Source organism: Martes martes (genome assembly GCF_963455335.1).
Source record: "Martes martes genome assembly, chromosome: 2".
NCBI classification, from domain to species: domain Eukaryota; kingdom Metazoa; phylum Chordata; class Mammalia; order Carnivora; family Mustelidae; genus Martes; species Martes martes.
The window spans coordinates 143,047,963-143,063,339 of record NC_137889.1 but is presented as its reverse complement, the minus strand read 5'-3'; the positions used below and the strand labels follow the sequence as shown (position 1 = coordinate 143,063,339).

Genomic DNA, 15,377 nt, shown 5'->3' with positions numbered 1-15,377 from the left:
ACTGGAGCCTAAATCAGGAGTTGGATGCTTAATGGACTGAGCCACCCAAGTGCCCCTAAAAGTCACTTTTGGTAGCCCTCCTATTGTCTGCTAAAATTCATGCACAATCGATCTGAGATGATGAGATTTCCTGTCGCTGTGGTAGTTTCCATCTTCTTCTGGCATGAATGATTTAACAAGGCCGTTAGATTAGTTTGACATACGAAAGTAGGTTAACTTAAGGGAAAAAGCTATTAAGAGCATGGCATCCTTCATGCAAGTAGGCAGACCGTCATCCGAGGTATAGTAGAATAAAGCAGGTCTAACCATCCAGCCCGGCGTGGCTCTGAGCCAAATCCGTGGTTTACCTTAACTTTTATGAAGTAAGTAGCAAGAAGCCATGCAAATCTTTTAGCCGTATGAGATAATTGACTACAATTATGAGACCTTCAAGTTAAAGGACTACTTTTTAACGATTGTTTAAATGGAATTACTATGCAGCTGCTTGTGCCCGTGAACACTCAAAAATGAACTAGTGATTTGTTACCACGCAAATTCTTTCAGCATTACGGGTGAACAAAATTTTGTTAGCTCAGTCTCTTGAGATAGCAAAATAAGCGTTGGTATGATGGAGCACAAGGACAACAATGTAGATTTTGGAGTTTCCCTTTCTTTTAAATGATATTAAGCTTAAAATTTTGAGATGTCACTTACTTTAAAATGTTAAACATTATAATAAAAAAGAAATCCGTGTTCTAAGACACCAAATTTCAAAAAACAGTTCATTTGTTTTTTTTTCCCCCAAAAGATTGGTAATTTATATCTATATATAATGCATACCTTTTTTTCTCTCTCTCTCATTTTCGTAGGTTCTGCCGGAGACTTCCATTTGGCCTCAATGTGAAAGTAGAGTAGAAAATCACATCTACATGTGTATTGCTATCAGAATGTTGATTCATTGGTCATGCCTGAAGAGGGAAATTCTGTCCTAATGGCTGACTGCCAGCGAAAATAGATGCTTATCCTAGATGTCAAGCATCTCTCCTTTTTACTGGAGTGAAAATCCCCTCCAGATACCAACAGAACATCAACTGCAGAAAATGCTTCACATTTTAAGGATGTCAGCAACCTAAATTCATGCGCCCTGTCTGCACAGTAGCTGTGGATGGTTTACCATCTGAAAGCTCCTCAAGCTCTTATCCAGGCCCCGTATCTGTTTCTGAAATGTCTCTGCTTCATGCTCTGGGCCCAGTGCAGACCTGGCTGGGGCAGGAGCTGGAGAAATGTGGCATCGATGCCATGATTTATACCCGCTATGTCCTCAGTCTTCTGCTGCATGACAGCTACGATTACGACCTGCAGGAACAGGTACTTCCCCCTTGTTGTGCTTTGGGACAATTCCCGGTTGTGTCTGCATGTTTGCATTTCTTTTCCTGGAGTGCTTTTATGCTGTAGGACAGGCTTGTCGGTGTGCCGGCCACACACTTCTGTCCTGTCAGGGGCTTAGGGAAGTGGTCCCAGCGGTTAGTCCAGCTGCTTGCTCTGGGGGGAGACCTCCTCCATGTGGACTGCACCCTGGCTCAGCTCTGGTTGTGGGCAGGGCAGGTTTGGGGACCTGCCTTGGAGAAGCACTGCTCTCTGCTGGTTAGGTGCCTCATATGGGACCGCTGGGCCTGGTGACCCTTGTGTCTGTGATCCTTAACATGCTAGGGGTGAGTATTTCCTTTTCATGTTAAATTGCTGGTTAACCAAAGTGTGCGTTATAAACCAGTGGACTTAGAAAGCTGAGTAAAGCACGTAAGGGTGTAAGTCATTGTAGGTCACCTGTGAGTGGGCCATTATGCGTTTTATCTGATGGCGGGCCGAGTGGAAAGTGAGGAAGTAAGTAAATCTAGGTTCTTGAGAAAAAAGAAAAACCAGTACTAGTCCCACCCTCTGAGAGTTGCTTCTGAAAGTGAGGCCTGCCCAGAGGGCAGCACAGTTGTCACCAGTGACCACAGGGGCTCTGGGTGGCTTTTGTGTACAGAGTTCACGTGAAACCAAGTGGTTTGTGGCTGTTTTTGTTGTTTATGTTGTAAACCATTGTTACTAATGCTGAAAGCAGGAATAAAGTTCCACTGACGGTACAAGTGGCTTCACCTTTCCAAACCACAGCAAAGCCTCCAAGTACTATAAATACATTGTTTCCCCACTGTGTTTAGCGTTCATCACGCCGCATCAGCTATATGGAGTGTGTCCTCTTCTGCTGGTGCTCCTTACCCATCCTAGCTGGACGCGGAGGTGTGTTCCCTGCTTACGGGGTGCTTACTGCCTTGACTGCTGAGAATGAGGTTCGCATTTTCCGGGGGGTTGACTTGTAACCCAATAATCAGAAAACATGTGTTGGTAATCACTATTTTGTATAATTTCCTTACTAAGACTCTACTATTTCCTATCATCTTCCCAGTAAATGTAAAAAACATATATGTTTTTAGGGGCAATAAAATGTTAAACCTACAAACATTAGAATTTTTTATTTCCAGGAATGAGGAAAATACCTCTCTTAACTCAAAAGTCGTGTACTCTTAGGACTGTGTGTTAACAGTATCCGCCTGGAATATTTTATCACCACCAGTAAGTTTATTAACACAAAGTATTGACGTACTGCATGCTGTAGGCATTGAGAAGGGAACAAAACATGGGCCTACCGTACGGGTTATAGTTGACACCTCTCTGATGAGACGTATTTGTGATTCCTCTGGTTCCTTTCTTAGGAGAGCCTGGGGGTCAGGGGCAAGGCAGCTCTCCGTGCCCAACTTGATCCTCCTTCCAGAGTGCTGCTTCATCTTTAGGGAGCAGGACAGATAAAGGTTAGCGAAAACACAATGTGTCTGGAGTTGCAAGGAGAATCCAAAGGGAAATAAAGGCTCCTAAAATACTCTTAACCTCAGCCCAGTGCCGAGTCCCGTGCGGATGGGGAAGGTCGAATTGAAAACAATACTTGTTTTAGTAAGAGGTGGCCTAGGAGGTCAGTTAGCCCTGATGATCTTTTCCCATGACTCTGGGGGAGGATGGGCTCACTGTACCCCCAGAAGGAGAGTTTAGGCTCAGGATCGAGGCCAGTCTCCGGGCCTCACCCACTTCCGTGGTTCAGATGCCAGCCAGTTGTAGTTCTTGATCCCTGGGTCAGACTGGGGGTCAGTAGCCTCGCTCCTCATGTGGAGGCCAGAAGACTCCCCTTTGGGGGTCTGTTTCCTTGAGAGTTTCACACCCTCCGTCCATGAATGAGTCTAATCTTGACTTGCACATGACCAGTTTTAGGGCTATTGGTGCTGCTACGAGCCTTATCTGCCACATTTAATCCCTCATTTTTTCTGATCTTGGTTAAAACAACCCTACAAATTGCTCCTGAGTCCTAAGAAACAGATTATGCACAGGACTTTGGTCTCCGCAGCCCTTGCCCCAGATGATAGGATAGGAGAAAGGCTAACCCGCCGTGGTCCCGTGAAGTGGGATGCCCAGCAGAGTTGCACAGGGTCGTAATCGCAGCAGTGGCATTGCTGGTTCCCGGGCGGCCCTGGAGAGGAGCACCTCTGACGGGTGGACGCTGGGGATGCCCCTCAGTTATTCATTTTTTGTTCTTGTTTTGTTTTTAAGATTTTATTGATTTATTCAATAGAGAGAAAGAGGGAGAGAGAGGATAAGCGGGGGGAGCGGCAGGCAGAGGGGGAAGCAGACTCCCCGCTGAGCAGGGAGCCTGATATGGGGCTTGATCCCAGGACCCTGGGACCATGACCTGAGCTGAAGGCATATGCTTCACCGATTGAGCCCCCCAAGTACCCCTGCAGCCACTTTGTTTCCACAAATTCTTCTTTCTCTTTCTCCTTCCTTCCTTTCTCCTTTGGCTCACGATTACCATGCTCTGGTAAGGGCACTCGCAGCCCCTTAGGAGCTCGCTCCTTGTCACTTTCAGATGTAGGTAGGAACCCCAGTTCTAACCTGCCCTGTGGGGCGAGGCCCCTGCAGCTGCGCCCTGTGAGGCCTCTGCTTGCTCCCCACGTGACTGTGTCCTCTGCTTCCAGACTCAGTGTTTCTGCTGGAGAGTTCGTCTTCACAGCTGTTAGAAAGTATTGTCTTTCCCAGGGGTTTATAAGGTCTTTGAGCACAGAAATCAGATTTTCATCTTCTTCTTTTTTTCAAGGTTTTATTTATTTTGGGAGAGGGAGGGAGAGGGAGAAAAAGCACAAGCAAGGAGTTGGGGGAAGGCAGAGGGAGAAGCAGACTCCCCCACGGAGCAGAGAACCCAACGTGGGGTGATCCCTGGACCCTGAGATCATGACCTGAGCCTAAGGTGGATGCCTCACCAACGGAGCCCCCCAGGCGCCCCCAGATACTCATCTTCTTAAACATTTTTGACTTCTTGTGAAAGAATTCCAAACATCCGAGTGACAAAGCAGGACGAGGAACTCTTGTGTACTCTTTACTCAGTCACCTGTTGCCCATATTTTCCTGCTTTTGCTTTATTTCTCTCATTTTGATACTCACCTTAAATAAATCAGCATATGTTTCTTAAGACTGGACTTTCTCTTAGATAGCCGCGATAGAAAATTCAGGAAAATTAACACCAGTGCGTTAGTATATAACATATGTCCTTGTTCCCATTTTATCCGTTGTCCCATTAATTTCCTGCATCATGGCGTTCCCCTAGTCCAGGATCCAGTTGAAGACCACACACAGACTTCGCTGGTTGCTGGTCTTGACTCCTTTAATCTGGAATAGTTCTGTGTCTTCCTTTAGGGCTCACAGCTTTGACATTTGTGAAGATAGCAGGCCATCTGTTTTGCGGCCTGTCCTTTAACCTTGGGTTCGCCTGATGCTTGCTCCCATTTAGCGTCAGTTTGTGCTGATGGCAGTGACGTTTCATGAGCCTGGGGTTCCCTTCTTTCCCCTGCGCCACAGTGGACGCAGACATTGGTCTGCTTCGTGGTGGCAGTGCTGGCTTTGGTGACGTCTGCCAGGTCTCCAGTGTGAAGCTGACCACTCTTCTCTGTGTAACCATCCGGTGGCCCGGGCGGGAGACTGGCACTTGGGCTGTGCCTGGGTGATTCTGCCAGAATCACTTGTACCTGGTGATTTTTCTAGCTCCATGGTCCCCTCTGCATTCAGTAGCTGGCCTTCCTGGACGAGGGGAACGCTGGCCCCATCATGCAGAGAGCGCTGCAGCAGGCCCAGGGCAGTGCCAGCCGTGTGCCCTGGGGACTGTCGTAGCCTTCGCTCCATAGCTTGCAGGTGAGTAGTAGTATGTTCCTCTCATGTGGACACGGACGTTCAGAGGAGTTTTGGTGATCTGCCTGAGTCCACACAGTACTGAGTCAGAGTGTAGACTTGTGTCTGCCAGACCCAGATCATGTGCCCACTTTTATGTCAGGGAGTGTTTTGTTTTTGTTTGTTTTCATATATTGTTATATAATTATTGAACACTTTCTCATAAAGGCAAGCTTTAGAAACCACGTGGAATTGGTTTAATTTTTTTCTAACATGCTCATGATTTGTAGAGGTGGGGAAAAATCCATTTGTATTAGTTCACATTTGAATTAGGAGTTGAGTCCGTGCAAAGTAAAAGTGAGAGCCATGGCAGCGTGCACTGCCAGGAAACTTGGAGCATCAGGTCTCTGAGTGTTAAACTGGATTTAAGTTAAGTTCTTTAAAAATACACACAAACACACACATTTTAAGTATAAGCAAGTTTCACGCCCAGTGCGCAGCCCAGTGCAGGCTTGAAGCCATGACCCTTAGATCAGGACCTGAGCTGAAATCCAGAGTTGGACGTCTAGCTGACTGAGCCACTCACCTGCCCCTCAGAAATACCAGATAGTCTTACTTAAAATTGGCTAAAAGGGAAGCTTACAGTAAAAACTGTAATTTAAAGGGAGTGGGAATTTCCTTTTCTTGCCTCAAGGTTATGCTGGGTTGATGGTCAACGACAAGTTCCCCATAATCTTTTGTGAGTAGGAAGAGTTATTTTAGGAAGATAGGACTGCCTTTCACTACCCCATTTCTTAGAACTCCACATCTTCTGAATTTTCTTCTATAATTAGTAAATTAAAACTATCATCCAAGAGTTCACTGAAACATTTTTCGTGTCTGTAATATTAATGTTCTCAGCATCATGAAATCTGTATCCGGAGCATGTGATGAGCACAGAGAGCCCAGCTCGCTTGTGCTCACACGGAAGTGGTGGTCTAGACAAGCGTACACGCCCCGCGAGCAGTGAGCCAGCTTCAAGGCGGCACTCACCCTCTGCCTCACCATTGGCGCACAGGAGGGATTTTGACGTGGTGGTGAAGCCACTTGCCTAACATCACAAAGCCAGTCAGTTGGGAGCCTTTATTAATTAAAAACTTGAAATGTCCAGGGATGCCTGGCTGGCTCAGTGAGCCTGCAATTCTTTTTTTTTTTTTTTTTTTAAAGATTTTATTTATTTATCTGTCAGAGAGCGAGAGGGAGAGAGAGTGAGCGAGCACAGGCAGAGGCAGAGGGAGAAGCAGGCTCCCTGCCATCAAGGAGCCCGATGTGGGACTCGATCCCAGGACGCCGGGATCATGACCCGAGCCAAAGGCAGCTTCTTAACCAACTGAGCCACCCAGGCGTCCCGAGCCTGCAATTCTTGATCTCAGGGTTGTAGGTTTGAGCCCCATGTTAGATGTAGAAGTTACTTAAAAATAAAATCTTAAGGGGCGCCTGGGTGGCTCAGGGGGTTAAAGCCTCTGCCTTCGGCTCAGGTTATGGTCCCAGGATCCTGGGATCGAGCCCCGCATTGGGCTCCCTGCTCCGCGGGGAGCCTGCTTCCTCCTCTCTCTCTCTGCCTGCTTCTCTAACTACTTCTGATCTCTGTCTGTCAAATAAATAAATAAAATCTTTAAAAAAATAAAAATAAAATAAAATCTTAAAAAATAAAAAAAAAAAAATAAGAACTTGGAATGTCCAGAGGCTAGGGCTGGCCTCAGTGGCAGCTTGACTCAGAGCCTTCCACAGAATCTGTGCCCACCCCCCCCCCCAGCTGTGAAGCTTGCCTTATCTATTGCCTTTATTCCGAGCCACACCCCTGGCCCTCCCACTCCCCTCTCCACTGACTCCCTCTTCCTGGTAGGGCAGCTTGGTCATGGCACAACTCCTCACCCAGTTACTGGGACGAGGAGACTTTGGCTGAGCTACAAACACCTGGAGCCATAGAAACTAAGAATTGGAGAAGGTTGTGCCCCACAGGTAGTCTGGGGTGATTAGGGTGCTGAGCTGGAAAAACACAGTTCTCCGGGCACCTGGGTGGCACTGTCAGTTAAGTGTGCAGCTCTTGCTTTTAGCTCAATTCTTGATCTCAGGGTGGTGAGTTCAAGCCCCACACTGGGCTCTGTGCTGGGTGTGAGCCTACTTAAAAAGAAAGGAAGAAAGAAAGTAGTCCTCTCAAGAGTACCTGCATACAAATGCTCGTAGGTTTGGGGAGTGCTCACTGGTGGTACTGCATTCTGACATTTGTGTTTCAGATAAATCAACTCTTTGCCGTGTTATCCACTCTTCATGAGTTTGTTCTCCTTGTTTCTTTGAGGGGTTTTACCTTGCATGCCTCCTCTGAGACTGTCCTCCCGTGGTCGTCCCTCCGTCTGTGTGGTTGCTTCAGGCGCTCTTACGATGTTAGACTTTTTGTAGATTCCAGATCGGGAAAAACCAGAGATTCTGTGCAGAAACGTAAGAGGGTTTTTTTCCTTACGCTTTATATTGAGGCCTAAGGTCTGTACTGACCAGGATAGTAATGGGTGGATGGTCACGGAGTTCCCATCTACGGAATGACACACAGACAGACAGCCCATTACCATCAATACAGAAGCCCCTGGGTACCCTGCAGCCTCCCTGCACACCTCGTGTCCAGAGGAGAAGCTGGCAGTGTGGCCCGTTCTCCACTCCCTCTGGGCTACTGGCCCCTGCCTCGCTGATGTGTTCTGTCCAGGCCTGAGAAGCCGCCCCCAGCTCCCCTGGTTTCTCTGTCTCTTAAAGGGCCACCTTTTTCTCTGCCTCTTGCCCTGTGCCTAGAACGGGTACATTTCCCAGAGGAGAAAACAGGCTCAGATGTCCGGCTCAGATGAACCGCCCTTGCCTGGGATGGTCCCCTCACCTGTCTGTTATCAAGGCCTGGATGTTTCAGCACAGGTGTTCATGTTGCTTTGGTTTTGTATTTTATCTAGCTTTTCTGGATAGTCTGGGCAGGGGAGTTGGTCTGCTGCCACTTACCTTTCTTTCTTTTCTTTTTTTTTTTTTTTAGAGTCGTTTTGATTCGCAGTAAATTAAGAAAAAGAGATTTCCTACATACTCCCTGCCGCACACATGCAGAGCCTCCCCCGTTATCAACACCCCGACCCAAGCAGCACCTTTGTTAGTGAACCCGCATTGGTACATAATTGCCCAAAGTCCGTAACTTACGTTAGGATTCACTCTCTGTGTTGAACAGTCTCTGGATTTGGACAGATGCAGAGTGAATGACATGCATCCATCATCACAGTATCCTGCAGGCTAGTTTCCCTGCCCCAAACATCCCCCGTGCTCCACCTGTTCATCTCTCTCTCCCCCAAGCCCTGGCAACCATTGGGCTTTTTACTGCCTCCACAGTTTCACCCTTTACAGAATGTCAGGGAATTGGGATCACACAGTATGTGGCCTTTTCAGACTGGCTTCCTTCACCACTAGGTGAATATGCATTTAAGTTTCTGCATGTTGCAGAATCTCTTCCTTTTAATATTCCATGGTAGGAAAATGTATAATATTCCACAGTAGGAAAATGCCACATTTTGCGTATCCAGCTGTCAGTGGACACTTGGGTTTCTTCCATGTCCTAGCTATTGTGAATGACACTGCCATGAATGGGAAACAGTATCTTTGAGATCCTGCTTTCAATTTGGGGGGTGTGGTTTACATACTCAGAAGTGGAATTGCTGGGTCATATGGTAATTCTGTTTAAAAAAATTTTTAAGGATTTTATTTGAGTGAGAGAATGCATAAATGGGGTAGGGGAAGAGGGAAAGGGTGAAGCAGTCTCTTCTGCTGAACAGGGAGCCCTACTTGAGGTCATGACCTGAGCTGAAGGCAGACACTTAACTGACTAAGCCAGCCAGTCACCCTTCTGTTTTAAATTTTTGGGGGAACTTCCAGCAGCTACACCATTTTACATTCCCACCAATTTCTCTGTAAAGTCACTCACACCTTTTTTTTCTGGTGTTTTGATAGTAGCCATCCTGATGGGTATGAGGTGGTATCTCGCTGTGGCGCCAGGAATCCAGGGCTGACTAGGGACAGTCCTCCAGAGACAGCCGCTAGTTTTGGGATCTGTGAAACACTGGCTGTGCAGAGCTGGGGACACTGGATGGGGGACGGTGGCAGTGGGAGTGACAGAGGAGAGACCTTTGAGCAGTTGAAGGAAGGAGGAAGGGAGAGTGCATGCGAGGTCACAGAAATAGGAAGGGCTGTGCTGGGAGGCCGCAGAAGAGTAGGGTGGAGGTGGGGGAGAGGGGGGAATGAGACTGGGCAGGTGGGCAGACCCATCCTGATGAACTGGTGCTGTAGGGGGGAGTTGCTCGCCAGACCCATTGCTGGAGATGGCCGGCACTGCAGGATGTCGTGTGTGCTGCTGGGTAGACCGGTTTGGCCTCTGAGTGCAGGGAGGCCAGTGAGGAATTGTTCCTGTTGACTGAGGACCTAGCCGGAATTAACCCGAAGTTATGCTTATTTTTTAGAGGCAAGTCTCCATTCTTTTGAGCAACAAGAAGAGGATTTATTATTTAGGCCTTTCCTCAAATTCTAGCTATATCTTCTACTCACAAGCAACCAAAAATTTAGCCTAAGTTGGCTTACGAGGGGGAAAAGTCTCCTATAACTGAATTTCCAGAAGTAGGGCTGGCCCAAGCCTGGTTCAGTTCAGAGCTTTTCCGGTGTCATTAGAGCTGCCCTGCCTCCCTATGGCAGCTTGCTGTTCCCTCCAGCTCCCAGGGGCATGGAGGGCGCGTGAAAGTGAGCATAGGTCTGGCATCTGAGGATGTGTTCCCCTTTTCTTTTTTTTTTGCTCATTTTCAAGTGCCCACGTCTGATTGGTCGCATGCCGGTATGAGCCAATCTTTATGGCCAAAGGAATGAAACACGCGGATTTGTATTAAGTTAGGGCCTGAAGATGGGGGTGGCACCAGTCCCATTCAGACACTTCACGGTTTGGGTTTTTCAGGGTGCTGTTAACAGGAAGGTGTGGGAGGCAGGGGTGGGTGCCGAGCAGCCAGCAGCAGACGTCATCACCCCAGCTGTATTTCAGAATGGCGTGTTCTTTTTCTTCCTCCAGTTCCTAGTGTTTCCGTTTTGACAGAAGGCAGCCAGAGAAAGTCAATCAAAACCCTTGCCTTATGTCACCTCACAGTAGCGTCTGGAAAAGTACTTGGTAATAGATTTCTAAGCCGAGAATGTTCTTTAGCCGTATCTTCTTTTGGTACTTGGTAATGTTTTCTGTTTTTAAGATTACGACTTTGAGAAATCATCCTTGATTTTACTGAGTTTATCAAGGAGATATTTGGCACACAGTCAATATTTTATGTTTGTGCCTGAGTAGATCTGTAATGAGTATAGCATCAGGGACTAAAAATAATAACCTAGAAATATCTTGAAGTGTCTTTTTATACTGTGTTCTTTTAAAAGCTGATTATTAGCTCAGTGCTATTGTTTAAGAAGTCCTAATACATTCACACAGTACAGGAAGCCAGAAAAAAGAGGGAGCTCTCGGATACAGTAAGTGGAAGAGCCAGAAGGCCTGGTGTGTCTGCTACGCTGCTTGTTCACATAGGTTTTTCTACACGCTTGATGATGTTTCTGTGACATCACCCTAAAGTTATAAGGCAAAACAGCACATTATCTGCAAAATGTCTAAAGCCATCCTCACAGCTAACATTGTTTGACTCACAAATAATGGCAAGCTGCTTTGTGCATTTTCATTCTGTCAGAAGGGAAAACAAGAAGCAAGCTCCCCACTCTGGCCCGGCTCAGTGGTGGGACGTTGTGTAGAGTCACACTGCAGTGCAGCTGTGCTTTCCCACTGGCCATGGTGCACGGGGACCGTCTGTATCTTCACATCTGTGTCACTGTTCAGCTGAGAAGCTCCTACCAAACTTTGACTTAGGGGCGACTGGTCTGCACTACAGGGACATGTGGAAAAGCAAATAGGAAGGGAAGAATCTAACAGATTTCATAAATGTCTTCTAGTCGATTAACATGTTTAATTAAACGCATGCCTGTGGTTCATATCAGTATTTGGCAGTATCTGTGTGAAAAGACATTTTCAAAGACAAAATACACCAAGTCTTATTATAGATCAGCATTAGCAGGGCGGCTGGGGAAGGAGAAGAAAAGACTGCCAGCTTGGAAGTGATGGTTCACAGGTACCACAATCTTGTATAGAGAAAACCTTAAGGAATGGAATTAAGAAAAGTCCATTTATAGCAGTATTAAAAAGGATGAAATAACTTTGGAATAAATCTAACAAAAGAAGTGTAAGACTTCCACACTGAAAACGTCACTGAGAGAAACGAAGGAAGACCTCGTACATGGAAGGACCTCCCGTGTTCATGACCAGAAGACTCCATGTTGGTAAGGCAGCGGCATCCCCCGCATTGACCCACACACAGTGCAGCCCCGCCAAAGTCCCCACTGCCTGTGTTGCTGAGATTTTGGCAAGCTTATCCTAAAATCTGTATAGACCTCTAAAGGGACTCAGAGTAGCCAGTGAAATCTTGAAAAGAAGAACAAAGTTGGAGGACTCACACATCTCAGTTTCAGAACTTGCACAAGGCTCTGGTAACCACGGCCACTTGGTCCTGGTGTACGTATGGCTGTAGGAAATGAAACTGAGCATTCAGAAACGAACCTGTGTGTTTATGGTCTAACAAGACCATGTGAGGGGAAAGAATGGTCTTTTCAATGAAAGCTGCCGAAACAGCAGAGTAGCCGCCTGTAAAGGAAGTTGGACTCCTACTTCGTACCACGTGCAAGTATTAACTCCAACTGGTTTCGAGTCATCAGTGAAAGGAACTGAACTATAAAGCTCTTGGAAGAAAACATAGGAGTGAATTGTCACAACTTGGAGGAGGCAGTGATTTCTCAGGACACTAAAAGCAAGCAGTCAAAGACCCCAGTGGATGAGACTTTATCACAATGAGAAACTTCTGTGCCCCAAAGGACATCATCAAGAAAGTGAAGAAGAAAAAAATATATAGAATTGGAGAAAATGTTCCCAAATCCTGTATTTAGTGAGAGATTTGTGTTCAGAATATTAAAAATTTAAAAATATAAAAAATTAAAGAATATTTAAAACGGGCCACTATTTGAATGGCCTGTTGGTGTATCTTTCCTGAACAGAAGACAGCAAGACCATGAGAGGGCATCCCATGTTGTTAGTTGTTAGTCATTCGGGACATAAAGACCGCGATGAGACACCACTTCGTGCTGAGACAGCTAAGATAAAAACCCAGGGGATGGTGAGTGTCAGGATGTGGGGGAGGCAGAACCCTGAGATGCTGCTGGTGTGATGGTGAACGAGAGCTGCTTTGGAAATCGTCTGTTGGTTCTTCAAAGGGTTGAACACACAGATGCCATGTGACCCCACCATTCTACTCCTGAGTGTTCAGTCAGGAGAATGAAAACTGTATGTCCATACGAAAACCTGTATGTGAATGTTGAGAATAGCCAGGAGGTAAAATGATCCAAATGCTCGTTAGTGCGTTCATGGAAGAAACGCGGTGGAGTATTCCTCGGTCAGAAAAGGGAGTGGAGCCCTGGTGCGTGCCACAGCCTGTACGAAGGATGAGCCTTCAAAACCTTGCCCCGAGGGGAAGAAGCCAGATGCAAAAGGAGGTTGATCATATCACTCCATTTATATGAAATTTCCAGAATAGTCGGGTGCATAGAGACAGCAGGCCAGGAGTTCCCAGTGACTTAGGAGAGAGCAGAGTAGTGATGGGAAGGGACTGCTAATGGTATAGGGTCTCCTTTGGGGGCGAGGAATAGGTTTTTAAAAAAATTTTATTTATTTACATACACACACACACACACACACACAGATATATATTTAAAATTTTATTTATTTGACAGACAGCGAGAAAGGGAGCACAAGCAGGGGGAGTAGGAGAGGGAGAAGCAGGCTTCCCGCGGAGCAGGGAGCCCGATGCGGGGCTCGATTCCAGGATGCTGGAATCATGACCTGAGCCAAAGGCAGCCGTTTAACAACTGAGCCACCCAGGTGCACCTACTTATTTATATTTTTAAAATATTTTATTTACTTGTCAGAGATTGAGAGAGCACTAGTTGGGGAGAGGGGCAGGCAGAGGGAAAAGCCTGGTCAACCCGGCCAAGAAAAAGAACATGCCCCTTTTAGGCTTCCTGAATGTGTTCTGCAGACCTTTATAGCAGCAACAGCCATTCTCAGGTGTTGGCCTTTGAGTCTGTATTTCATACCAGACTGGGCACCTCTGGCAGGCAGGGCCTCTGCTGTGTTCATTCTTATGATCCCTAGTGCCCCAGAGCAGACACTGAAGTCACTGCTGGATGAATGGGGGAGTCCACATTCATGGGTAGACCTAGGATGCCAGGTAGGAAACGTGAAGCCCATGCCAGATAACCTATCCTAAATGAAGAGTGGCAGATGCTCTTCCAAGTTTCTCCATTTTTGACTTAGTAAATTTTCTATTAAAACAATATCACAACTTTTTTTATTTAAAAGATTTTACTTATTCAAGAGAGAAAGAGCAAGCGAGAGATCACAAGCAGGAGGTAGCACCAGAGGGAGAGGGAGGAGCAGGCTCTCCACGAGCAGGGAGCCCGATGTGGGGCTTGATCCCCGGACTTCGGGATCATGACCTGAGCCAAAGGCAGACCCTTCATGACTGAGCCACCCAGGTGCCCCAACAACTTTTGACTATTAAACAGTATGACCTAATTATAAGAAAAATCAGAAAATAATATTAGTGTGCTTCTCCTGCTCACTGAGAAATAAGTTCCTCAGTGACCTCTTAGGTCTTTTCTCTGAGACCTTCTAGTGCACGGTAACGTGTGCGCACACGCACAGTCACACGAAATGAGGTTGTACTGCTGTGTAGACTGTTTCTCCTAGTGTATTGCAGATAGTTTTCTTTGTCAGTAAGTGCACTGCATAATCTCCTTAATGGCTGTCATACATATCTCATCGCCTGGATAAACTATAACTTATTTAACCAAGTCTTCCTTATTTGGCATTTAGGTTTCTGGCTGTTTGCCTTGGTTGACAGCATTGTGATCAGTACCACAGCAGCTAAGCCTGTGTGCACAGAGGTGATTATTTTGTTAGGATAAATTCTCAGAAATAGAACTATTAGATTGAAAGTACACGCCTGTGTTTAAGATGTTTGAGATGTTTTGTCAGACTGCCTCCAGAAAGAGCACCTGACCACGTGAACTGAATTTTGAAAGCCCGTTCTGTCTGTGTAATAAAACTTCGTTAGTTTTAGTGTGTGTTGAATGTGTGTTACCTCTGCTGAGCTGTAATATAGCTTCAGTACAGAAACATGTTGATAATCTCAAGAAGGAGAAAGAGCCAGGCTCAGCAGCTCACACAAAAAGGAGTCCTGTGTTCTTCATTACAGAAATAGCTTTTCTACTTTCTTTGTTTTATATACTACGGACAGTAGAATTACAACGTTTCTTTCTGCCTTTGGAAGCTTTGAGTCTGTGTTGTTATGGGTCTGTCTGCTGCTCCTCGTAGAGGACAAACCTGATCACCAGAAGATATCACTGATAAGGAATGTCAGGTTTCAGGTGTTGTCCAGCCAAACCCATCAGATAAATGGAAACATACTGATAGTACTTAACTTGGCCATTAAACACATTTTCCCTTGGAAAATGGGAATTGACACCACTCAGCCAGAAAATATGTTTTTCAGGTTCATGAGATCTGCAGACATGCCCAAGAAATTAAGAAAAGTATGCTAATGATGAGGGGTGTAGAGGGAGGGACTGTTCTCCCACTCTTATCTGGTGACATTAAAGTAATTTTTATGTATTGAATCAAAGTAAAAATTGGGTTACACAGTTGATGGTGTATGATTTGATTTTTAAAATCTTTTTATTATTATGCTTTTCCATCTTTATCTCCTCTTGTACATATATTCGTAGCCATGTCCTGAGGGTCTGCTGTAGGCCACGTCATCTTCTAAGTAATTTTTTAAAATTTTGCCATTGTCTTTTTGGTCCTTTTTTTTTCTTATTGTCTGTTCACTGGTTTTAATCATAATTTATCTAACAGAATGCTTTTTATTTACTTATGTTTAAATTGGGTGAGACAAAGTAGCAAAACAATTAAAAATATTACT

The 15,377-nt window shown here is 45.9% G+C and overlaps 1 protein-coding gene across 1 annotated transcript in view; it reads left to right on the top strand.

Annotated features, from left to right (window-relative positions):
• Nucleotides 1-15,377, top strand: part of KIAA0232 — an 83,948-nt gene that overhangs the window by 33,013 nt on the left and 35,558 nt on the right. The window contains exon 3 of the mRNA XM_080797749.1: nucleotides 849-1,347. Coding sequence (XP_080653875.1) covers nucleotides 1,117-1,347 — 231 coding nt within the window. The 5' untranslated portion in view covers nucleotides 849-1,116. The remainder of the gene's footprint in view (nucleotides 1-848; nucleotides 1,348-15,377) is intronic.